Source organism: Anomaloglossus baeobatrachus, chromosome 5 (assembly GCF_048569485.1).
Source record: "Anomaloglossus baeobatrachus isolate aAnoBae1 chromosome 5, aAnoBae1.hap1, whole genome shotgun sequence".
In the NCBI taxonomy this organism is placed as follows: Eukaryota; Metazoa; Chordata; class Amphibia; order Anura; family Aromobatidae; genus Anomaloglossus; species Anomaloglossus baeobatrachus.
This window is the reverse complement of record NC_134357.1, coordinates 359,492,422-359,517,857: the sequence shown is the minus strand read 5'-3', so window position 1 is coordinate 359,517,857 and position 25,436 is coordinate 359,492,422. Positions and strand designations below refer to the sequence as shown.

At 42.0% G+C, this 25,436-nt stretch overlaps 1 protein-coding gene across 1 annotated transcript in view; it reads right to left on the bottom strand.

The window, feature by feature from the left end:
- Positions 1 to 200: 200 nt before the first annotated feature.
- LOC142310108 (agouti-signaling protein-like) overlaps positions 201 to 25,436 on the bottom strand; it is a 251,572-nt gene continuing 226,336 nt past the window's right edge. Inside the window, exons 2-4 of the mRNA XM_075347581.1 lie at positions 20,481 to 20,627; positions 20,325 to 20,386; positions 201 to 1,649 (exon numbers count right to left, since the gene is read on the bottom strand). Of these exons, the coding sequence (XP_075203696.1) occupies positions 1,479 to 1,649; positions 20,325 to 20,386; positions 20,481 to 20,627 (380 nt within the window). The 3' untranslated portion in view covers positions 201 to 1,478. The remainder of the gene's footprint in view (positions 1,650 to 20,324; positions 20,387 to 20,480; positions 20,628 to 25,436) is intronic.

Sequence of the window (25,436 nt, the reverse complement as noted above, 5' to 3'; positions counted from 1 at the left end):
CGCATGACACTAGCCCAACTTTTTTGGATGAGAATTAGACTAATTCTTTATATGTCAATGTGAGTGAACCATAAAAGACACGGTCTTATATTTTATTTTTCTCTGACAGATGCGTTATGGCTTATTTTAAGGAAATGTCTTATATTCCCCATGAACAACAATGCAGAATTTAGTCTTGAACAAAAAAACAAAATCAATATTTATTGAAATATAATCATGTTATCACATTTCTGGAATATCAACATTTTGTGTTAATCCTGTTACTGGTTCAGATGCACATTTTCTTGTAAGATCTGCTATTCTCGTGGTGCAGATCCAGTCTTATAGTGGTGAGTACATTCCATATTTACAAAGGTTTAAATTACCTGATTAAATATATTATTCTTAATGTGCTGCTAAGTTTATTCCTTTAAGAAAGCAGACACCCTGTAAAAAAATCACACTTATCAGGATCCAAACACAAACAATTACAGTTGGTAAGTGAATGGGCTCTCACATACAAATCTGTGTCGCTGTCAGGTCCACCTGCGTTCTACAACGAGTGTCTCCCCCTGGTGGCTGGAAGCAGTATCATTCATGTGGAGATGTCCGCTTTCTTTTGTGGATGGCCGCTTTCTTTAATGAAGAGTTGTATACTCTAAACTTTTTTAGCTGCTTGGATACTTCCTTGTGGAACCACAACTGGGGCTCATTTTTTGGAGAAGGGGTTTTTAAACATACTCCAAAAAGCCCAAAAAATCCTACTATGGCTTATTTTCATGATAGGTTTCTCAGGGAAACAGAGTACATACCGTATCAAACACAAGGAACTCTGGATGGCTTCATCAACAGCTCTGATCTCTGAGATGAAAGGTTATTTGGGTCAATATCTGCCCCTGTCACTAAGATAGATGTTTTTTGTGTGATTACACAGTATTGTAATTAGTCTGTATATACATTGACCAGTAAATATCTGTGATTTATTTATGAATGATAGTGAGTGCAAGTGTCACCGTAAATTTTAAGAGAGTGATCAATAATGCATATTGCTATTACTCATTTAAGGAGCTATAAATAGCGTGATAAATACTACAATATCTACGACAGAAAGTGACGAGGTGTAATGCTGGCTATATACTTGGATAGATAGCTTATCTTCTGTGGAAACAAAGGATCAGCTATGTTAAAGTACAACATGTCTATTCCTTCTTTCCTCCATTAATTGGAACGTCAGAAGGCCACACTTCATAAGAGCTAGCTCTGATCCACCAAATGAACACACATGACCCACTTGTGTAACCAGCTAAAAACAATGAGTGGGCTACACGGTATACAACATTTTGTATGGATCCAACAATATATCTGGGTTTTAGCCATAGTGAATACATTTGTAAAACTGCTGCCATTGAATACATAAAAGGTCTTCTAACTTGAGACAGTCTTATGTTTTACAAATATGAAAGGTTTTATTTTTTTTCTGCTATGTCCTTTAATGTATTTCAGCAATTTGGGTTGCCCATCTTGTAGTAGCAGACAGTCTGAAAGAGGTGACAGTGACATATGGCACATGGTTCGCAGCATGGTGGCACTGGAGGCTTACAGCTAGACTTTAGAGGCACACAGTTTGCAGGTGGTGGTGGATGGACCTTCTTTTTAGGTAGAGATTTCCGCTGCAATATAAAAATGGAAAATTAAACTGTATTATATAAATTTAATTGTATTGTATATAAAAATGCATCTCAATAAAGTAGAATATCATCAAAAAGTTAATATATTTCAGTAATTCAATACAAAAAGGGGAACACATATATTATATACAGTCATTACACACAGAGTGATCTATTTCAAGTGTTTTTTGGCCAGTAAAGTCACCTGACCTAAACCCCATAGAGAATATATGGGGTATTATCAAGAGGAAAATGAGAAACGCCAGACCCAACAATGCAGACAAGTGAAAGGCTACATCAAAGCAACCTGGGCTTTCATAACACCTCAGCAGTGCCACAGGCTGATCGCCTACATGCCACACCGCATTGATGCAGTAATTCATGCAGAAGGAGCCCCGACCAAGTATTGAGGCATTTACAGTACAGACATTTCAGTAGGCCAATATTTTTGAGTTTAACATATTTTTTTCAATTGGTCTTATATAATACTCTAATTTTCTGAGATAATGACTATTGGGTTTTCATTGGCTGTAAGCCATAATCATCAACATTAACAAAAATAAACACTTGAAACAGATCACTCTGTGTGTAATAACTCTATACAGTGTGTCCACCCATATCCTGCCCACCGCCATTAACTCTATGGGCATTTCATTATGAGTGGACGTTTTGTGGCGGTATTAGTATATAATGTACATTGTTATTACAAATGTCAAACTATCATGGTTTCATTCTTTGGCCTGATAGGCAGGAGTTTTGACAATTGTTAAAAATAGTTAATTTATCTCAAAATATTGTGATAATGACAGTAGTTCAAATATAACAGGAGTAACACACTACAAATTATGCATGCCACTAAAATATACAAAAGATAAAACAGATGTTTAACTATCGAAAGGATTTTTTTTTACAATATTAAGACATTTAAAAAACAATTAAAAATAGCCAAATACCAAATAAGTGTTGTCTCTACACTAGATATTTCTCAAATAAGACTTAAAAAGGTCCAGATTTTATGTAAAAACATAATAATTTGTACACAATGACCAAAAAATATCAAACATACCTGACCATATACACATTAAATGTAAAATGTGCAAAATATGGTGCTTCATAGCAAATCCATGTAAAAGTAAAGAAATTCCGTAACCAAAATGAATATACTGAAATATATCACTACATTTATATACATGAAGACTAAATAATTAATAATGATTAAATAATTTTAGAGATAAAAAAGAAATAGAGGATGGCAAATGACATATTAGTTAATTGAAAAGCAAATACCAGGCCCAAAATTGTGGTATGTGAAGAAGCACTTAATGTGTTTCGCTATGTAGCAGCCATCAGGGGTAAGAAAAGAAGTGTCTGTCTCCATTAAATACACAGAAAGTAAAAGTAAATTATTGGCAGGTGAAACAACATTGAGTGTTACTTTGGCGAGGTGAATCGGTGTGCCGTAACAGATTTGCTGACATGGAAGCATTGGTGGTCAAGAAATAGTCTTGAGCTCCAATAGGGCAAAGGGTTACAATGACAAGGGAGAGGGTAGGGAGATGAATGGAGTTAATGAGTTGTTTTGGTTAGGCAGAGTGAGTAGAATTTAATTTGGTTGGGGGAGGTGGGTAGGACGCAAGTTAAATAGTATTTCATTTTAGCAGCATGTAGGCCAGTATCCCTCCACTCTACCCTAATTTATTGACATGGTGAGTAGGTAGGATTTCTCTGGGATTTAGTAACTGTCATAAGAGGGTATTAATGAGTCTTAACCAAACGCCTGGTTGAGGGGGGTTAACGCCAGAACATACCCTTGAAAATATGTAGATTTCACAAAAGACAAAAATCAATTGTTGGTGTGTAGGAAAGTAGTTGGATTCCTGTCGCTGAAGACACATGCATATCACTGTTTAGAATGTATATAATAGGATTGCTATGTGGAAATGTGAATGTAAAGTGCAGGATTGCTATGTAGGATGTTGCAGGAAATGTCACCATCTAGTGTCTGGTTTAGATAGAGTCTGTAGAAACAGTAAGGATAAGCAGTCAATAAGTCTGGAAATAGCCCATAAGGGGAGGAGCCAGTCACAAGGGAACAGGCTGACTCCATCTTAGATAGTCAGATAGGGACATATTAGTAAATAGAATGGATGTGCAGGTAATTCAATACCTTGGACTGTAGCTAATGGGTGCAAGTTATCCCAATAATTAGTCTACAGAAAGTGAAACAGTGTGAATCCTAAAAAAAGCCCAGATACACGTACAGGCGGCAGCTGAAGCCGCTTCGCAGCAGGAGTAGACGACGCAGGTCACAAAAAGGTCTACTGAAGGATGCTTAGCATAGGCCTGGGCAAACAGACTGCCACAGAAACTAACATAAGACGAGTTGAATAGTCTGTATACTCCAGTTGAAGGCCATATTTGAATCCCAGTTGGTGGGATGCCGACCTAGAGATGGCGGGGACTTAATGACTTTGATTTGTGGGACCGTGATGCAAGACTGGGTGGTGGAGTATGGACCTATAAATTCTGAGAGGTTGTGGCCTGAGGAAATGGAGGAAAAGTATGTGCGTCATGTTAAGATAATACCCAATCCCAGTAGTCCATCATCCTAATAGGAACCTTCAAAGGTATCAGCGAGTGTAAGGCCCTTTGCAAGGTCAGTAGGCAACCCTCTCTCCCCTCCTGTCTGTATTGGAAAAATCTACCTAGGCTTGATCAAAAGTTACTGGATGACGTAGCTGAATAGTAAATTTTTAAAGGGAATATTTCAGCAGGATTTTGCTATGTAACCTGAGGACAGCATGATGTAGGAGATAAAACCCTGGGATGTGTCACTTATTAGGCTACGTGCTGTTGTTTCCACATAATGAAAGTGTTATCACCAGGAAATCATCACTGCCAGGACTACAGTGCATGTGAGCCCTGGACCAACCGCACCTGCTCCCCTGATAAGAAGTTTACTATTAATTGACAATGTACATAGAGAGCTGTGGTTTGTACAGGGGTAGCTTTTTGAGTTTGTTACATGCTACAGCTATTGGAATACAGAAAATAAAAATAAAAGCTTAGAGGATCTGGGGAGCGCTGCAAAACATGTGATGTGAAAGACCAAGAGGAGTTATGGTAAAAAAACATGTACCATATGGTCTAAACGATTGCACTGAAAATCAAAGACAACATGGTAAAAGTTAACCAACAATGTTGATTTTTTTGGTATACTGTGATGTTCTTATTTTTGCTACAATTTAATTGATCTAACCAGTAACGCCCTTCAACACAAATACACAGCCAGGACCTTATCTGTAGCATGCTGGGGCACAGAAGATACAGACCTCATCCACAACTACCACCCCACCACACTATAGTATTACTAATGAAACCAAATATTATTCTGAAGACACATGAATCTTAAAAATTACATTGCAGCAAGTCAGATTAGATGCACAGGATCTCGTATTAAGAAACTGATTGGGCTCTTCTCTTCAATTGAAATAAGTGGATCATTACATTGTGGAGGCTCCAAATGCCAACATTACCATATGATGAAACATGGGTGTAAAACATTTGAATATATAGTCACAAGGAAAGCTTTAGCATCACCCAGTTTATAAACGGCAATACTTGTTATGTGGTTTATTTATTACAGTGCAAATGTTACCTTCAATATATGGGGAGAGCTACCCAACCCACCTACAATCATATGAACAAACACAGATGCAATATCTGTACTGGTGTAATTAACCACAGTCTTTCCAAATATTATTTAACAGAACATCAAAAAGATCCTAGTGATTTAAAGCTAGTAATATTGGAACACACACCAGAGAATACCTCCAATTGATTTTTATCTATTTATACTATCCACTTTAGCACCAGATGGTCTAAATGAATGCATTAAAAATACAAGACAACAGTAAAAGTTGAACGATGTTGATTTTTTGGTATACTGTGATATTTATTCTTATTTTTATTATTTAATTGATCTAACCAGTAATATACAAAGGAGTATTATTTAGTTATTGCATTTCACCTGTATCTGATTGATCATTTCACCACTGACCTGCTTGGAGGGTACAGGTGGCTTCCTGTTACTGTAAGCCTAATGAAGGATTTGGATTAACTTGGTAACCGTAGCTGATGTTTAAATAAAGTTTTTTACCGCATCTCCTCTGGATCAACCACATGCTTGGCAGCGCTCCCAGCGCTCTCCAGTTCCGTAAAAAAAAAATTCTACAATCCAATGGTCTTCAGTTCCAGCACTCAAGACTAGTGATGAGCGAACCCGGACTGTAAAATTCAAGATCTGTAGGAATACCTAGGATCCGTGCACCGACCCCAAACACGGAGTTCTCAGGGCACTCCGTATTACTATCCGGATTTCGCCACCCGGATAGTTAAAAAAAAAGAAAGTATAAATAAAGAAACTAGGGAATAAAGCAGGAGCATTATATTTACCAAGTCTGAGGTGAGGTCACCTGAGGTCAGTTTACCTGCGGTCACAGGTGGGGTTCTGTGGAACCTACAGTTGAATCACAGATAAGCTGAGTGACATCACCACTCACAGCTAAGGCTCAAATAGTCTCTGCCTGAAGTCACAACGTGTGGACATGTTCTGTTCCCATTGTGAATTCAGTATGTAGCAGATCCGGAATCGTCGTGGGGCGTCATGTGGATTACGTCAGAACTGGGTATTTGGGGTTAATAAATTGGAGAAAACAAGGTGTATATATTAGTAATTTATTTCAAATTAAGGATCATTTTAATGTTTATGTTTATTTCTTTTCACTTAGAGATTAGTAATGAGGGGGTTTCATAGATACCCTGTTACAGGGGCTGTCTGATTATAAAAACCAAAGGGATATCAGATAGTCAGGGTCCACCGCGCAAAGTCTCTGCTGCAGACTATGGCAGAGGATAAGGGGTATCTTGTACTACGGAAGCAGTACTGACACTGATACGTCTCAGTGACACTAGAGCCAATCACGGCGTGTGCTGTTAAAGTCACAGCGACTACCGTATTTAGCATTAACGTAAAAGGGATAGGTTAATGAGTGAGGAAGAGTATATGTGTGCCACTGTAAATAGTAGTAGCACAAGTGCAGAGTGCAATACCTCTGTTAAACTCACAGAGGCATATAGTTCGGAAATAAAGCAATTCCTCCCTTTCTCGGAGGGTGTGTGGTATGGTCTCTGTTAATGACAAAAGCAGTGAGTGTGAAATGGCACCTACCTAGGTCCGTTCCTCTAGTGGTGCCAGGAGACGGACAGCAGCGTAAGCCGCACAAAGCTCTTACCTGCGTTCGCTCCACTAGTGTGCGAGGACACGAACCACTAGATATGACACCTGCCTAGGTCCGCTCCACTAGTGGTGCAAAAGAGACGGACAGCAGCACAAGCCGCACAAAGCTCCTACCTATGTTCACTCCCCTAGTGTGCGAGGATACGAACAACTGCCAGACGCAGTATAAGGAACGTTACCCTAGCGGCAACGTCCACCTACGAGTAGAATCACAAGGCCCAGCCGGACCATGTGCCTCAGGCACCTGCCTATGTCCACTCCACTAAGATGTAAGGATACGGATCGCAGCCGAAGCTGTAAGGTACAAGAACGCTACCCTGCCGGTAGCGCTCACCTAGCATAGACAGAGAGATGCCTAGAGGGACGTAGACAGAGCGTCTACTCTCATGCATGAACCAAGAGGACTGAGCGCTGGCCGGCGTGCGTCAGTGTCATATATAGACTCTGTGCCTCACCCAAGATGGAGGACACCAGAGCCAATCCGCTGCCAGAACGACAACAATGACGTCACGCTGGCCTATCACCTAGCAAAGCGTCACAAGCACATGACCAGTGACCAATCGGCATAGAAGGTGTCAGAGACATGTGACCACGTGTCACAAGCACATGACCAGCGGCCAATAATCAGCTTAGAAGGTGTCAGAGACATACATGTGACCTCATGTCAGCGATGATGTCACCCGCACATGTGCAATGGCTCCAAGATAGGACTTAGTCTCCAGCGCTTGCACATGTGCAGTAGCAAGAAATCCGAACATAGTCCCCAGTGCTCGCACATGTGCAGTAGCAAGAAATCCGAACATAGTCTCCAGTGCCACAGCAATCGTAACAGTACCTCCCCCTCAAGGGCCCCCCTCCCGGCGACGCAGGTAATCGGCAACTAAGTCGGGAGCATGGACAGCCTCCTCAGGCTCCCAACAGCGATGTTCCGGGCCGTAGCCCTCCCAATCTATCAAGAAGAACCTGCGCCCTCGAACCATCTTAGAACCAACTATGGCTCATACCTCATAGCTAGAGCGAGAGGAATCAGACGCAGGAGAGTGCACCTCACGAGCGTGAGGTAAAATAGCCGGCTTTAACAGTGAGACATGGAATTTGTCATGGATCCTAAGATGGACGGGTAACTTCAATTGGTAGACTACAGGATTTACCTGTCGAAGAACCTCATAAGGACCCAGGAAGCAAGGAGCAAATTTGACAGAGCTCACTCTAAGTTTCACGTGTTTTGCAGAGAGCCACACAAAGTCCCCCGGAGAAAAGACAGGAGCCGGGCGACGAAACCGATCGGACACCGTCTTCATACGGTCCTTAGCTGCTTGGATCGACTCTTGAGTCCGATCCCAAACCTCTCTGGCATTAGTTGCCCAGTCGGCCACAAGAGGAGAAGGTGCAGCAGCGGGAAACGGTACCGGTACCCTAGGGTGTTGCCCATTATTGAGTACGAACGGTGTCTGCCCAGTGGCCTCAGCCAGCGAATTGTTAAGGGCAAATTCTGCCCAGGGTAGGAGGGAGGACCAGTTATCGTGGTTCTCAGCAACAAAGTGTCGAAGGTATATAATCATGGATTAATTGGTACGCTCAACCAAACCATTGGTCTCCGGATGGTATGCCGAAGAGAGATTCAACTCAATTTGCAGAAGGCTACAAAGATCTCGCCAGAAACGGGAAGCAAATTGCGGGCCTCAATCACAAATGATACAATCTGGCATCCCATGAAGCCTAAAGACATGCTTGAGGAATAGTTTGGCTAGTACCCTGGAAGATGGGATTCTCGATAACGGTACGAGATGAATGATCTGGGAGAAATGGTCCGTAATGACCCACACAAATCTATGTCCCTGTGAACACGGAAGATCACCCACAAAGTCCATGCCTACCACCTCCCAGGCTCTATTTGGCACAGGTAAAGGATGCAAGAGCCCAGCCTGTCTCTGGCGTAACGGACGGTTGCGAGCACATGAGTAGCAGGAACTGACATATCTCTTAACAAGGCTGGTTAAGTGTGGCCACCAATACCACCTCTCGAGTAACTCTCGTGTCCGTCTGATACCAAAATGCCCACCCACCTTTGAGGTGTGGGCCCACGACAGTATATCATTCTGTTGATCAGGCGGAACAAAGGTCTTGCCCGGTGGGATTTGGTCTAACGTCACAGGGGAGAGCGTATGAAAAACTCTGGAGGGAAGGATAAGACGAGGTTCGTCAATCTCTTCCTGGGTAAAAACCATAAAGCGAGACAGGGCGTCTGCCTTGTTATTCTTACTCCCAGACAGATAGTTGATGGAGAAGTGAAAGCGGGAGAAAAACAAGGACCAGTGGACTTGGCGAGGATTCAGACGCTGAGCGGTTTGTAAGTACGTCAGATTCTTATGGTCTGTATAGATCTGGAAAGCATGTTTCGCTCCTTCTAGCAAGTGACGCCGCTCCTCCAAGGCTAATCTCAGGGCGAGCAGTTCCCTATCCCCAATGGTATAGTTTCTCTCTGCCGGTGAAAAGGTTTTAACAAAGAAGAAACACGGCCTTTTTCTACCTACACTGTTCTTTTGATACAAGACCGCACCAGCACCCACTGAAGAGGCATCAACCTCCAAGAGGAAGGGCTTATTCTCATTGGGTCTTTGAAGAATGGGAGCAGTTGAAAAGTGTCTTTTTACTGCCTCAAAAGCCTGGGATGTCTCAGTAGACCAGACTTTTGGATTAGCACCGTTTTTAGTCAAGGCCACCAAAGGGGCCACCAAAGTGGAGAAATGGGGTATGAACTGCCGGTAATAATTTATGAATCCTAAGAAGCATTGCACCGCCTTCAAGGAATGAGGTTCGGACCATTCCAGGACAACAGAGAGCTTCGCAGGATCCATAGCCAGACCCTCTTGTGAGATAATGTAACCCAAAAAAGGCAAGGATGACTGCTCGAATACACATTTTTTGAGTTTAGCAAACAATGAGTGCTCCCTTAAATGGGAAAGGACACGAACGACATCCTGACGATGAGTCTCCAGATCAGGAGAAAAAATTAGGATGTCGTCCAGATACACCACGACGGAGGATAACAGTAAATCCCTGAACACATCGTTTACAAAGTCCTGAAATACTGCGGGTGCATTACATAAACCAAAAGGCATGACGAGGTATTCATAGTAACCGTCTCAGGTGTTAAAAGCGGTCTTCCATTCGTCACCCTCTCGAATTCGTACCAAGTTATACGCACCCTGCAGATCCAACTTCGTAAAAACCTGAGCTCCCCTCAGTCTGTCAAAGAGCTCCGAAATTAAAGGTAACGGGTATTTGTTCTTTATTGTGATTGCGTTGAGACCCCTGTAATCTATGCAGGGACGCAAATCACCCTCTTTCTTCCGAACAAAGAAAAACCCAGCTCCCGCAGGAGAGACAGACTTATGAATGAACCCTTTCTCTAAACTCTCTCTTATATAGGTCGACATGGCCTCCGACTCAGGTGTTGACAGGGGGTAAACCCTGCCCTTAGGTGAAACCGAACCTGGGATAAGGTCTATGGCGCAGTCATACGGCCTATGGGGTGGAAGAACCTCAGCACCCTGTTTGGAGAACACGTCAGCGAAATCCAAATAGGGTGTAGGTATGGGAGAGAGATCAGTTGATGCCACCACAACGACCTTAGGTGGTAAGGGAAGACATCGGGACTGACATTTCGTACCCCAACTAATAATGCTGTCGGACTCCCAGTCAATTAGAGGAGCATGAGTCCGAAGCCATGGGAGACCCAGAAGAACGTCGTCTATACCCTCAGGCAAAACAAGAAAAGAAATCTCCTCTATGTGACCCTGAGACAGGGAAAGGCGCAAGGGAACTGTCCTCAATGTAATGGAGTCAGACAACATAGTCCCATTAACAACACGGACAGGAATAGGCACCTCTAACATGATAGAGGGAATATTGTGTCTCTTTACAAATCCTGAGGACACAAAAGTCCCGTCAGCTCCGGAATCCACAAAAGCCATAATAGGCCATGTATTCTCAGAGAATGAGAGCTGACCTGGGATACTACACTTAGAGGGTGCAGAAGACCTCTCTAGTAACCCCCCTCTAATGGTTACTAGGCCTGGGAGTTTCCCTGATGGCTAGGACACTTGTTGGCATAGTGCCCAGCCTGACGACATACGTAACATATAGGAGGACCAGACTTGCGTTGTCTGGAGGACGTATGACCTAACTCCATAGGAGTGGGAGATGTTTCAGATGCTGAGGAAGATGGTGGTGGACCCTCAACAACTGGAATAGCCCGATGCTTAGGGCGTGAGGAAGAGACCTCGAGTCTACGTTCCCTATGGCGTACGTCGATCCTCGTTGCTACTGTGATCAAGTCCTCCAGAGAAGCAGGGACCTCACGAGTAGCAAGGGCATCCTTGACATAGCCTGCCAACCCTCTCCAGAAGATAGGAATCAACACCTTCTCTGGCCAGTCTAGTTCTGCCACCAGAGTTCTAAAAGCAATGGCATAAGAACTAGTGGATAACGAACCCTGATATAGATCTAACAGTCTCAGGGCCGCATCATGGGTAACCTGCGGACCCATGAATACCGCTTTAAGAGCATCAAGAAAGTCTTGATGTCTCAGAGTAACCACATCAGAGCGCTCCTATAGGGGAGTCGCCCATTCTAAGGCTTTGTCCTGAAGTAAGGAGATGATAAAGCCTACTCTGGACCTCTCCGTAGAGAATCGAGAAGAGTTGACCTCTAGGTGTATCTGACACTGACTAAAGAAACCACGACATGATCTGGCATCGCCAAAATATCTGTTTGGCAGAGCAAGTCGAGGATCATGTGCAGATGTCACCATGGTCTGAGGTTTATCCTCTTTACACTTGAGCCGCGATTCAACTACTTGTATGTAACGGTGTAACTGCTGATATTCTGCCATAACTGCCAGACCCTTGGCTCAGTCCTAATGTTACAGGGGCTGTCTGATTATAAAAACCAAAGGGATATCAGACAGTCAGGGTCCACTGTGCAAAGTCTCTGCTGCAGACTATGGCAGAGGATAAGGGGTATCTTGTACTACGGAAGCAGTACTGACACTGATACGTCTCAGTGACACTAGAGCCAATTACGGCGTGTACTGTTAAAGTCACAGCGACTACCGTATTTAGCATTAATGTAAAAGGGATACGTTAATGAGTGAGGAAGAGTATATAAGTGTGCCGCTGTAAATAGTAGTAGCACAAGTGCAGAGTGCAATACCTCTGTTAAACTCACAGAGGCATATAGTTAGGAAATAAAGCAATTCCTCCCTTACTCGGAGGGTGTGTGGTATAGTCTCTGTTAATGATCACAGAGACAAAAGCAGTGAGTGTGAAATGGCACCTACCTAGGTCCGTTCCTCTAGTGGTGCCAGGAGCGTCAGCCGCACAAAGCTCCTACCTGCGTTCGCTCCACTAGTGTGCGAGGACACGAACCACTAGATATGACACCTGCCTAGGTCCGCTCCACTAGTGGTGCAAAAGAGATGGACAGCAGCACAAGCCGCACAAAGCTCCTACCTATATTCGCTCCCCTAGTGTGCGAGGATACGAACAACTGCCAGACACAGTATAAGGAACGTTACCCTAGCGGCAACGTCCACCTACGAGTAGAATCACAAGGCCCAGCCGGACCATGTGCCTCAGGCACCTGCCTATGTCCGCTACACTAAAATGTAAGGATACGGACCGCAACCGAAGCTGTAAGGTACAAGAATGCTATGCTGCCGGTAGCGCTCACCTAGCATAGACAGAGAGATGCCTAGAGGGACGTGCACAGAGCGTCTACTTTCATGCATGAACCAAGAGGACTGAGCGCTGGGCGGCGTGCGTCAGGGTCTTATATAGACTCTGTGCCTCATCCAAGATGGAGGACACCAGAGCCAATCCGCTGCCAGAACGACAGCAATAACGTCACGCTGGCCTATCACCGAGCAAAGCGTCACAAGCACATGACCAGCGACCAATCGGCATAGAAGGTGTCAGAGACATGTGACCACGTGTCACAAGCACATGACCAGCAGCCAATCAGCTTAGAATGTGTCAGAGACATGTGACCTCGTGTCAGCGATGATGTCGCCCGCACATGTGCAATGGCTCCAAGATAGGACTTAGTCTCCAGCGCTTGCACATGTGCAGTAGCAAGAAATCCAAACCTAGTCTCCAGTGCCACAGCAACCGTAACACACCCCCAGTACTAATCTAGGGTCTAATGGCTGCTGTGAGCTGTCATTAACCCTTTATATTACCCTGATTGCCACTGCACCATGGCACTCGGACTGAGCCAGGTAAATTGCCAGCATTGTTGCATCTAATGGATGCAAAAATACTGGGTGGCTGCAGGCTACTATTTTTAGGCTGTTGGGGTCCAATAACCATGGGTCTCCCCAGCCTAAGAACACTAGCCCCCAGCGTTCAGCTTTTTCATGGCTGGGTATACAAAATTGGGGGAGACTGCACAACATTTTTAAAATTTATTTAAAATTTGGGTCCTTCTTGTTTTGATACACAGCCAAGATAAGCACAAGGCTGAGGACTGCAGCCTGTAGCTGAATGCTTTTTCTGTGCTGGATATCACAATATGGTGGGACCCTAAGCCAATTTATTTATTTATGTTTCCACCCCTATAAAGATGCAGACAGCATGTGTGATTCTAAGCAATCAGGCACGCTGTAAAACACGTTGGGGGGGCAGTCTGACTGCAACCAATCAGAGACGCCAGGACTGCTGGTGGGAGAGGGAAACAATGAATATGTATGGGGGTAATAAGTACGGTAGATCCGGAACCAGTGCTGCAGCCACACAGGAGACTCTGTAAGTATAATACTCTTGCTCTAATCCCCCAATACTTTTCTACCTATTCTAAAGCAAAACATTCAGGTCCCCAAAGACGTATACGAGGATCGGCATCTCGGCAGATATTTGGGATTAATTCCAGTCCCAAACAAGGTTTTTTTTTTTTTTTTTTAAATCTAGTTAGACCCGCCGATCCTGAATAGCTGTGGGTCCGCCCATCTCCACTCACGGGTCAAGTAACAAGTCTTTTGGAGGTATTAATTTTGACTATACATAGCGTTATGCCTGCCTTCCACAACCACACTAGGTGAGTGGAACACCATTCACTTATCTAATTTTATTGTTGCTGATGCCATCATGACTATGAAGAAGGCATAGCCAAAACACATCTCATATTCTGTAGACCATCTACTGCCTTTGCCAACTCCATAATTGTTGTACGCTGATACATTTTTAATGCATTTTTTGGGAATAAAGAATCAACAAAATAATTTTTCAACTTCCACTTGATCGCTGGATTTCTTCTGTTTTTCTTTTTCCTCGTAAACATACTGGAAGCATTATCTGCCATCCAACCGACCACCTGTTTGTAGTGTTATGGCTTTAAAAGTGGAGTCCAAGCCCCCCCCCCCCTGTCAAAAAGGGAACATAAGCTAGGTCTTGTGGATGAGCATGTTGGTTGTGCTCCTGCAGCAGACACAGGTTCACCTGGCCCACGGCCTCAACCTCTGCGTGCTTCATTAGCAGCACATCCACTTCACCATTCCTTACCGCATGCCTTGTGCATTTTAAATTAGGTAGATACTATATACGCCTGAAAATGTTTTGGTTTTAAGTGGGAACAGAAAATATGTTACCCTGAAAAGGACTTTTGTTCTTAGGTTCTAGCAGCAGTATAAGGCTATGTGCGCACAGTGCGTTTTTCGCGGCGTTTTTGCGCGTTTTTCGGGTGCGTTTTTGGCCTCAAAACTGCATGACTTTGCTTCCCCAGGAAAGTCTATGAGTTTTCAATTTTGCTGTCCGCACACAACTGTTTTTTTAGGCTATGTGCGCACAGTGCGTTTTTCGCGGCGTTTTTGCGCGTTTTTCGGGTGCGTTTTTGGCCTCAAAACTGCAGGACTTTGCTTCCCCAGCAAAGTCTATGAGTTTTCATTTTTGCTGTCCGCACGTCTGTTTTTTTTACCTGCGTTTTTGAGTTAAAAAAAAAAATGGACATGTCAGTTCTTTCCTGCGTTTTTCTGCGTTTTCCCCCCATGCAATGCATTGGAAAAACGCAGCAAAACGCAAAGATCAAAAACGCAGCCAAAAACGCACCAAATCGCGTTTTTTTGACGCGGGTGCATTTTTGTGCGTTTTTAGCGGCCAAAAACGCACAAAAACGCAGCGTCAAAAAAACGCAGTGTGTGAACTTAGCCTTAGAATGACTGTAAGGCAATAAATCCTGTCTATATGACTCTAATCTACATCAACTCTCCTTGAACTGTTTCAAGAGGACAATGTGCCGAGCATCGCATCAGCAGGTTTTATATAAGACCCAATGATGCAATGTGGCTGGACTATCACAGTAATCCCAGTAGCTAACATGGCTACGATATTACCGTGCATGCAGAGAATTCCGCATGTTGATTAGCTGTCTAAAAGCCGTGAAGCATGTGGGATGGGCACTCGAGCATGGAGCTCGAGCACCCGCAATGCTCAATTAAGTAATTAAACTACTTGATCACCCCGATGCTTAATGGAGTATTGAGCAGTGGTCTTGCTCATCACTAGTCACAACGGCATTACCCAGTAAACTATGTGATACATCGTTGGAATTTGGGTCTCCTTTCCTACATTATTCTGCTTTCAGAGGAAGTAGCAAAAACCTGGTGGCAGATTCCCTTTAACTCCTTAGTTACTGAGCCAATTTTGACCTTAACCTCTCCTCCAACCAGAGATTTTCCAGTTTTGCACATTCATTTTTTTCTCCCCTTCTTCCAAGAGCCATAATGTTTTCATTTTTCCATCAATATAGCCATGTAGGTCTTGTTTTTTGCAGGATGTGTTTTACTTTCTAACTAAACCATTCATTTTACCATATAGTGTACTGGACAATGGGAAAAAAATTCCAAGAATGGTGAAATTTGCTTATTTACCATGTTCTCTATATGGTAAAGTTGACCTGGCTGTATGATTCTTCAGGTCAGTATGAGTATTTAGATACCAAACATGTATAGTTTTCTTTCAATTTGAGAAGTGAAAAAAAAATATGAAGTTTGTAAAAAAAAACTAAAAATTGACTGCTCTTGAGGTTAGATTTTCAATAATGTCCAGATCAGTGGACTGTGAGGGCTATTGTAAAACCTTCAGCTTGCACCTTTTGAGGTAGTCTATTGTGGATTCTGACGTGTGTTTACAATCATTATTCATTTGTAGAAGCCATCCTCTTTTCAACTTCAGCTTTTTTACAGATGGTGTTATGTTTGCATCAAGAATTTGTTGGAACTTAATTGAATGAATTATTTCCTCTACCTGTGAAATTTTCCCCGTGCCATTGACTGCAACACAACCACAAAGCATGTATGAGCCACCCCTTTGCTTAATGGTTGGTGACATGTTCTTTTCCTGAAATTCTGTGACCTTTTTTCTCCACACACACCTTTCATCATTGTGGCCAAACAGTTCTATTTTAACCTCATCAGTCCACAGGACGTGTTTCAAAAATGCCTCGTGCTTGTTTAGATGTTCTTTTGCATACTTCTGTCACTGAATGTTATGGTGAGAACACAAGAGATGTTTTCTCCTGATGACTCTTCCATGAACGCCATATTTGCGCAGGTGCCTATGAACAGTAGAACAATGTACCACAACTCCAGAATCTGCTAAATCTTCCTGAAGGTCTTTTGCAGTCAAGCAGGGGTTCTTATTTGCCTCTCTAGCAATCCTATGAGTACCTCTTACAGAACTTTTGCTTGGTCTTCCAGACCTTATCTTGACCTCCCTTTCTTGTTAACTGCCATTCCTTAATTACATTTTGAACTAAGGAAATGGAAACTTGAAAACGCTTTGCTATCTTCTTATGACCATCTCCTGCTTTGTGGGCCTCCATCACAGTTATGTCACATACTCCAACAGTCTAGCAGTCAGGTCACTTGAGGTCACACTGTGGAAACCCGGGTGTGACCTTAAGTGAACTGAGTGACATCACCTGCTCACAGCCGGGTCCCTCTTGGCTGTTAGTAGTTCCTGGAGTCTGTGGAGAGCAGACTTGTTTTCCCTCTCTGCAGACTCTGGATGTAGCAGAGCTGAGGACTTTGTATGGATTACGTTGGATCTGCAAGGGTGTTTTGGGGGGTTAATAAAGAGGTGAAAGAGGGTGTGTGTATTTTATTTCAAATAAATGATTGTTTCAGTGTTTGTGTTTTATTTCTTTTCCCTTACAAAATTAATAATGGGAGTGTCTCAAAGATGCCTCCCTTTACTAATCAGGGCTTGATTGCAGCTATGGTTTTTTGAGAAATCACAGCTGTCATTAACCTCTTATATTGCCCAAATTGCCATCGCACCCAAGCAATAGGGATGAGCCAGGTAAAGTGCCAGGATTAGCACATCTAATGTGATGTGCCAATTCTGGGCAGCTGGTGGTTGGTATTTTTAGGCAGGGTGGGGAGACAATATCTATGGCTCCTCCCATACTGATAATACCAGTCCCCATCTCTCTGCTTTACTATGGCTGGTTATCAAAAATGGGGTGACCCCACGCCTTTTTTTTAAATTATTTATTTAAATAACTTTTTTAAAAAAGTCTTAGGATCCCCTTTTTTATATCCAACCATGGTAAAGGTCACAGGTGGGAGCTGCAGTTTGTAGCTGTTGCTTTACCCATGCTGGTTATCAAAATAGGGTAGAAGCCCACGTCATATATACATTTTTTTTACAGTGATTTTCATGGCCAATCACTACCATGCAAATATTTGATATGGTGGTGATGGGGCCAGGGGTGCCACACTGGAAAAGCTTGCTGATTGTCTGCTCTGCACCTTTCAACATGCTTTATTGTTTGGACAGGAGCGACTGGATGATGAACCCAGAAACAGTCACTGCATCTCTCGGTGAGCCTCTGGAACCAAGTGAAGGTTGTCTGATAGGAGTTAAACCTAAGGATATTGATATGCTTTGTAACTAAACAAGTCTGGAAAGATGTTGTGCCCAGCATGAGAGATTTTGTTTCTGTGAACCTAAAGTGTGTTAAAATTGAATGTGCCCTCTGTCTCAACTGTAAAGTTGACACTGTTGATCTAAAACTTAACCAGAAAAAGAACTGTTTGACTCCATGTTTGCTTTCACCAATGAGGCTTCCTGAGTTGCCTAAGCCATCGTCGATGTGCAGCACTTCCTAAGGCATGAGCAGCATGACACCACCTCTCGCACCCAGCCAGGTCCCCCCGAACTGTCAAACACAATAGTCTCCCCTACCCTGTGGGGATGGCCAGGGTGCAGACTACAAAAGGGATCCCCTCGCCCACAACTATAGCCCCAGGCCACCGTCTCACATCAAACACTGGAGCTGCTGTCAGGTCACAAACTGACAAAGACGGACCAGAGCAACACTGGAAACAGGACGACGGCACGTGAGTATAGGACTGGGGGCAGAGGACTTACATTTAAAAGCATCACTCCAGTAGTGAAATTAAAAAAACCCACTGGAGTGGTGCTTTAATTTAAGTTCCCATGATTAACTTTTGGTGATTTTTTGACATTGGGCATTTTCACTGAACACAAAATGCAGTGCCTTACAGTTCCAGCAAAGTGGAAGGAATTTAAGCTGAGTAACAGCACTCAATGTCAAGTAGCAGCTGCAAAAGCAAACAAAATTTTAGGTGTATAAAAAGAGAGGTTAGATCTCGTGATCCCATCGTATTGTTATCCTCTATAAATCACTTGTAAGGCCACATCTGGAATATGGGATCCAGTTTTGGGCTCCACATTTTAAAAAGGATATTCAGAAGTTAGAGTCAGTTCAAAGGTGGGCAACTAGATTATTACAAGAAATGGAAGGCCGCCCATGTGCTGAGAGGTTGGAAAAATTAGGCTTGTTTAGCTTAGCAAAAAAAATGTTTCAGAAGAGATCTCATTTATATGTAAAAATACATGTGTGGGCAATACAATGGACTGGCACATGACTTATTCCTTCCAAAGACAATATTAATGACCAGGGGGCATTCACTGCGAGTAGAAAAAAAACAATTCTGGCAGCTAAACAGGAAAGGGTTCTTTCTAGTTAGAGCAGTCAGACTGTGGAATGCCCTACTACAGGAGGTAGTAATGGAAGACAGTATAACAGCTTTTAAAAAAGGGCTGAATGATTTCCTCAGTACACACAACATTGTCGGTTATACGAGATTTAGTGACAAAAATGGATAATTTGTGAAGAAAGGTTGAACTAGATGGAGCTAGGTATTTTTGTAATTTTGTAACTATGCAACTAATATACCTAATAGGTGCAAGAATGCTGCAGAATATCTGCAACATCAAAACCAAATACTCATAGTTTGAGTGTAGCCTTAAACATTACACTATTTTTTGATATCACAGTTTCTTTAATTTCATATTCTCCTATTAAATATTCTCATAGTTTCTCTCATTTTTGTCCTTCATTTTGACATGAAGTATTGCTTCATATATATATTGCCATTCGCTAAACTTGAGAATTTGGATTATCAAGGACAAAGTTTTTATTAAAGCAGGAAAATGACATATACTGAATTCAATTCTATCTCCAGGAACAGCTCATTGTAAGGTATTTGAATGTTTTTGCCCATTCAGTATTGGACAAATATCTACTTTTTATTAAAAATCCACAGAATGAATATTACAGTACAAAAAATGTGTTAGGGTAGGTTGAATGATTGATTGCTCTCAGTGAGAGAAACAAAATTAAAATTTTGCAGTTGTGATACCTTTTAATGGCTAACTAAAATAAAAATAAAATATGATGTTATAAAGCAAGCTTTCGAGACATCTCAGGTCTCTTCCTCAGACATGGTATCAACCATGTCAGGAAGAGACCTGAGATGTCTCGAAAGCTTGCTTTTTAACATCATATTTTACAGGAAGAGACCTGAGATGTCTCGAAAGCTTGCTTTATAACATCATATTTTATTTTTATTTTAGTTAGCCATTAAAAGGTATCACAACTACAAAATTTTAATTTTGTTTCTCTCACTGAGAGCAATCAATCATTTTTCAACTGGCTAACACGGTACCAAAACCTTTTTCTTTTAACTAAGGGTAGGTTGACACATACAACTCTCCGTCAATCACTTTTTCTGGGTATCTATCAGAATCCCCAAAAAACTGCATTCCAATGGAAACTCATATCACAGCAGACCACTTATTCTACTTTTTGGAAAAAAAAAACAAAGGACAGAGGCTATACAATGCCTCTATCGGCTTCATTTAAGTCAATGGCTCTGCGGGGCTATGTTGGTGTTCTATCAAAGTCACGTTTTTCGTGGATTCGAACAGAAACCGCAATGTATCTCTGAACTGAGTGCAATGCGTAAGTGTGAAACTAGCTGTATTGACATAGTAAAAAGAAATTGGTACCTTAGCCAGTTTATTCTTTTCCGCATCAATTCTGCTCACTCTTCGTGACGTCTTTGTTAAATCTGTTTATATCAATAAAACATTACAATATATTTCATTAATGGTGATTATTGTATTAGCCTATAGTGAGCAAATATGTACGAGCCTAATACTGACCTATTATGGAAATGGGTGGAAGAAGCTCAGAAAAACGGACGACACTTCCACTGTTGGGTCTATCTGGTTTCTCCTCAAGAAGAATGTGACAGTGAACAAGAACCACCAAGCAGGAAAGAAGAAGAAAACTGGATATGACTTTCATGTCTGCAGAGAAATAAACAATTAAATATGATACAACAGATAAGTAAGTGCCACTTTTATGGGTAAACCTTGTTAATTAGTGAGGTCAAGGGAAAAGACCGCAACCAAAATCTTTCTTGCCGTGGGTAAAATGGCAGAAGCTGCATCAGTAATTTTCATTTATAGCAACATGCATTAAAACAGAGGTCACCCTAGAAAATAAAGGGCTAGAGCTGCCAAAAACTATGGTTATTATTAGAATAAACACTCATTCAGATATTATCAATGATTCTCTCATATAAGAAAATTGGTCCCAGTATCTTCAGTGGTTTTTTTTTTCAGGTTTGGAGTTTCATCAGAGTTTGGTTAGTTTTTCAATCTTTACCATGAGTTTAGTAACCGTTTCATCAGGTTTTTTTTGTGTCAATCATATCACCAGGCCTGTCAGGCACATGAAGGCAGTAATCAGGCAGAAGAGAGTGAAGCCTCATTGTGAGCTTAATCATACATGTTGCCGGCTAAGTCTGCTGAAACCTTGAACTGACTTCAGCTTACAAACCCTGTGATATTCAATCTAATGATTGGCACATTACATGCATGTCCAGACTGCCTTCACTCACTGAGAGGTAGTCCCACCCCAATAGTGTAGGCTTTAAGCCCAGATAGAGACATATTAGGTTAGGGTTCCAACATAAAGATACGTCTTGTCGCTGGCTGTTGAGCGCTCATAAATTGGCCAATTTGTGAGCTAAGTATCTCATTTTTTAATCTTAGTTTCAATAGCAGTAATGCAGTTCCAAATTCCTATATTCAATGTTTGCATGTTATAGCACTTCAGAGTACTGTTGTTTTTTCTGTTTTTATTAAATTCTCAGCTTGCAGCTGTTCACACTTGTCTTGTTCTGTTTGGAGGTGTTAGTTAGTCTATAATATTTGTAGTACACTCCTCTCTGATTGAGAACGCCTCCTTTCAGCCTAAGACATTTTCAATTAGGCTGGATCCTACCTTCCCCTAAAATTGTAGGCTTTTAGTCCGGATAGAGGCATATTAAGTTAAGGTCCCAACAAAGAGATACGCCTTGTCACTGGCAGTTGAGCTCTCATGAACTGGCCAACATGTTCAATATATTGTAAAACTGACCTGACAATATAATTACGCAGGTCAGTAAGAGGAAGTAGATACAAGCATGCATTTTTTTTTAATTAGGTGGTGAAAAATTTTTAAGAAAGTTGTTAAAAAAAGATTTGCTTTTGTCACCATTTTCCAAGACCCGTATTTTTAACATATGGGGCTGTATGAGAATTAGTTTTAGCACACTTAGCTGACATATTTACTAATACCATTTGGGGATAGATAAAATCCTTTCATTGCCTTTCATTGCATTTTGTTGCAATGTTGCGGTACATTAAAAAACGTAATTCTGGTGTTTTTTTTCTTCTTGTTACTCCGTTTACTGATCAGATGAATTAATTTTATATTTTAATCAGACACTTATGAATACGGTAATACCAAATTTGTGTATTATTTATTTTTTTATTGTAAATTGTTTTATTTTTAAAGGGGTCAAAAGGGGGTGATATGAACACTTGTGCTTTTTTAAATTCTAAATTTTTATTTTTTTTATTTTTAACTCCATTTAATTGTCCGATCGCCTGTGCTATAAAAAGCAGTGCATCAGCACTAGGCTATATAGCAGAAATCATGTTCGCCTATGAATGCAGGCTGGCAGCCAGTGTACACATGATGATTGTGTTGACAGGTACGGACGGGGTCATCAGCTGAATCCCAGATGTCTTGACGACCCATCAGCACCGCACTCACTTGACATGCACGCTGTTAGGCAGAATCAATTACCGTTTCAAGTCTGTGCGTGTTAAATACCGCTGTCAGTGATTGACAATGGCTTTTACTATTAACAGTTGACTGAATCAAGTGCCGGGAAAGATTTGGACTTAGCGTGTGAGCCTGCATCAAAGACAGGAAATGGTTAATTACATAAGTAAATGGAAAAGAGGATCGGCACATCCAAAAATGTATAAAAATTATTCTGTAGCTCCACGAGTAAAAAGTCCATCCAAGGCATATTAGCGCTGACGTGTTTCTGGCACAAAAGAGTGCCGTTAATCACGTTAACCGCCCCTAATGGGTACATTAAACCTTTCAATGGCGAAAATGAAGTAGCTAAATGTTTTCTAGCACTTTTCAAAAAAGAAAAAAAAAGAAGAAAACAACAACAAAAAAAAAATAAGTGTCATATATTTTCAGACTTTCAGCAAGCCATAGAAGGATAGCTAAATACATCTCAGATACTAATGAACACAGTTGCGATTAATAGATGTAATATGGGGATCATTTCTATAATTTTTGAGAAGTGCTGGAAAACATTTAACTTCTTCATTTTCGCCATATAAAGGTTTAATGTACCCATTAAAGGCGATAATTGATTGAAAAATTTAGCCTTAAGGAAGACTAATGAGAGAGAAAAAATGTTTTAAGGAATTTTTATTACTTTTTGCAAAGTCAAAAGTTTACTTACACTAAAGGCTACTTTACACGAGTCAATTCATCGTGCGATTTATTTGGCAAAGTCTTTTTTTTTTTTGTTTGTATCGCTGATAGGTAGTTGTCCATGTGTTACACGTTGAGTGTTGTCAAACGACCACAAAGCGCTCATCGATATATTGATTGGCAATGGCGGACGTCCAAAAGGCTTCACACATGTTTTCCTTTGGTCAATCTGTCTTTTGTATGGGCGTAATTAGGCAAACTATACAGCCCTCCGTGACGTTGTCTGGATTGTTGCACGCCCTGAATTCTTCTGACCTGCTCAATCCAGTTCTGCTAATGTGGTTGATTGGTTAGATCCCATATATATTGTTTCTCTTCTGCGTCTGTCTTTGTTGCCTCGTGTGTCCTTAGCATCATTTTTGTTTGTTGTTGTTTGTGGTCTGGTTAATGTCGATTTTGATCCAAAAAGGAAAGATTGGCATATAACAACTTACCACAAAAAAGGGATAACAAGGAGTGAGGGCGGAAAATCCAGCGAACAAACAAACGTAAGAAAAATTAGGACTAATGCACTATAAAACACTGTGCATGACGCCAAGGCTGAATGTTCACACATCATGACTACAGCTCCGTATTTTATGACAGTCATAACCAATCAAAACGCATCTGCTACAACCAATCCGATTAGATTTGGCGTGAATATTTAAAACCACAAATACGCCCTGAACGTTTACTGACGTCACAAACAACTACGAGGATGGCCGATTACACGGTGTCACACTTTGCAATGTGTCGTTCATGAAGACAAAACTGAACGATTTTATGGAATTAAACGATGAGTACACGATGGCCGAATTTCAAACGATTAGGCATCGGTTGGACTCGCAAGGAGCTGTCACATGATGAGAGATGTCGTTACGAATGACGGAAGTGCGTCACAAAATCCGTGACCCCAACGATGCATCGCACAATATATCGACTCGTGTAAAGCAGCCTTTAGAGTACTATGCCTTTAAACAATATGGAACAGCTCATATGATGATGTCATGTCTTTGGAAGCTTCTGATAAGATTAATGGCAACTTCTGAGTTAATTAAAGACACACCTGTGGATGTATTTTAATGCACACCTGAAACACACTGCGTCTTTGTGTAGCATCATGGGAAAGTAAAAAAAAAAATCAGCCAAGATCTCAGGAAGAGAATTGTGGACTTGCACAAGTCTGGTACATTCTTGGATGCAATTTCCAGATACCTGAAGGTGCCTTGTTCATCTGTTCAAATAATAATACTCAAGTTCAAACAAGATTGGAATATCCAGCCATCAATACCACTCAGGAAAGAGATGGGTTCTGTGTACCAGAAATGAACGTGCTTTGGTCAGACATGTGTGTGGCGCCCCTGTGGTTAGGCACTACAGGGGAATACAGCACCTTAACAGCAAGGTGCAGTGCTCTTTGGTCACAGGTGAAAGAGAGAAGAAATGCAGAGTCTTATATTAGATTGAGTAACATTGACTCAGCAGCCCCTACCTTCATATTCCTGGGACTGTTTATATAGTAGGTCAATAGGGGGGTGGAGCCTAGCTGAGCGTGAGACGCGACGTGGTTGCCAGGACGACTGGGTGACAGTCAGTTAACAGTCAGTCAGTAAAGAGTGACAAGCAGGGATGAGAGTAAATTGATGACTGAAAGAAGGGCTAGAAATAACATAGGCCCGACGTCCTGAGCGAGGGTACCCCAAAAGAAAAGAAAGACACAGGAAAAGGGGTAACCCAGATGGAAAGGGGACACTTTAGGTCTGGCGAGAGCTGGCTGAAGAGTTCAGGTCGACACCGGTATAACGGGACCGAGGAGGTTTGTCAGGTTTTTCCCCAAACCATTGAACGTTAACCTAGGATCCTAAATAAGAGGAGGCCCGGTACCCATCAAGAGTCTGACTACTAATCCCAAGCTGAGTTCATGACGCTGTTGCGGGATAGATAAAGAAACCGTGCAGCATCAGACCTCTGGGAAAACCAGTGACGAGACTAACGAGTGGGTTAAAGAGGGAGTCACAGAGCCCTCAGAGCACAGACCGAGAAAGAGACAAAGAAAGGTTACCTCAGAGAAAAACTCTGTCATTAAATCTCCTCCGAAATTTGTGACCATTGGCCTTCTGGTAACTGAACTGTTTCTGCTGTGTACTGTGCAAAACAAACCAGATGCCAGTGAAAAGGACTTGTTTAAGCTGATGTGGACTTGGTGTGTCGTCTCTCTGCCTTTCGACAGGACCCTGCGACGTCAGAGAAGAAGGCAGCCATCACCGCTCGGTCGCTTCCCTCCT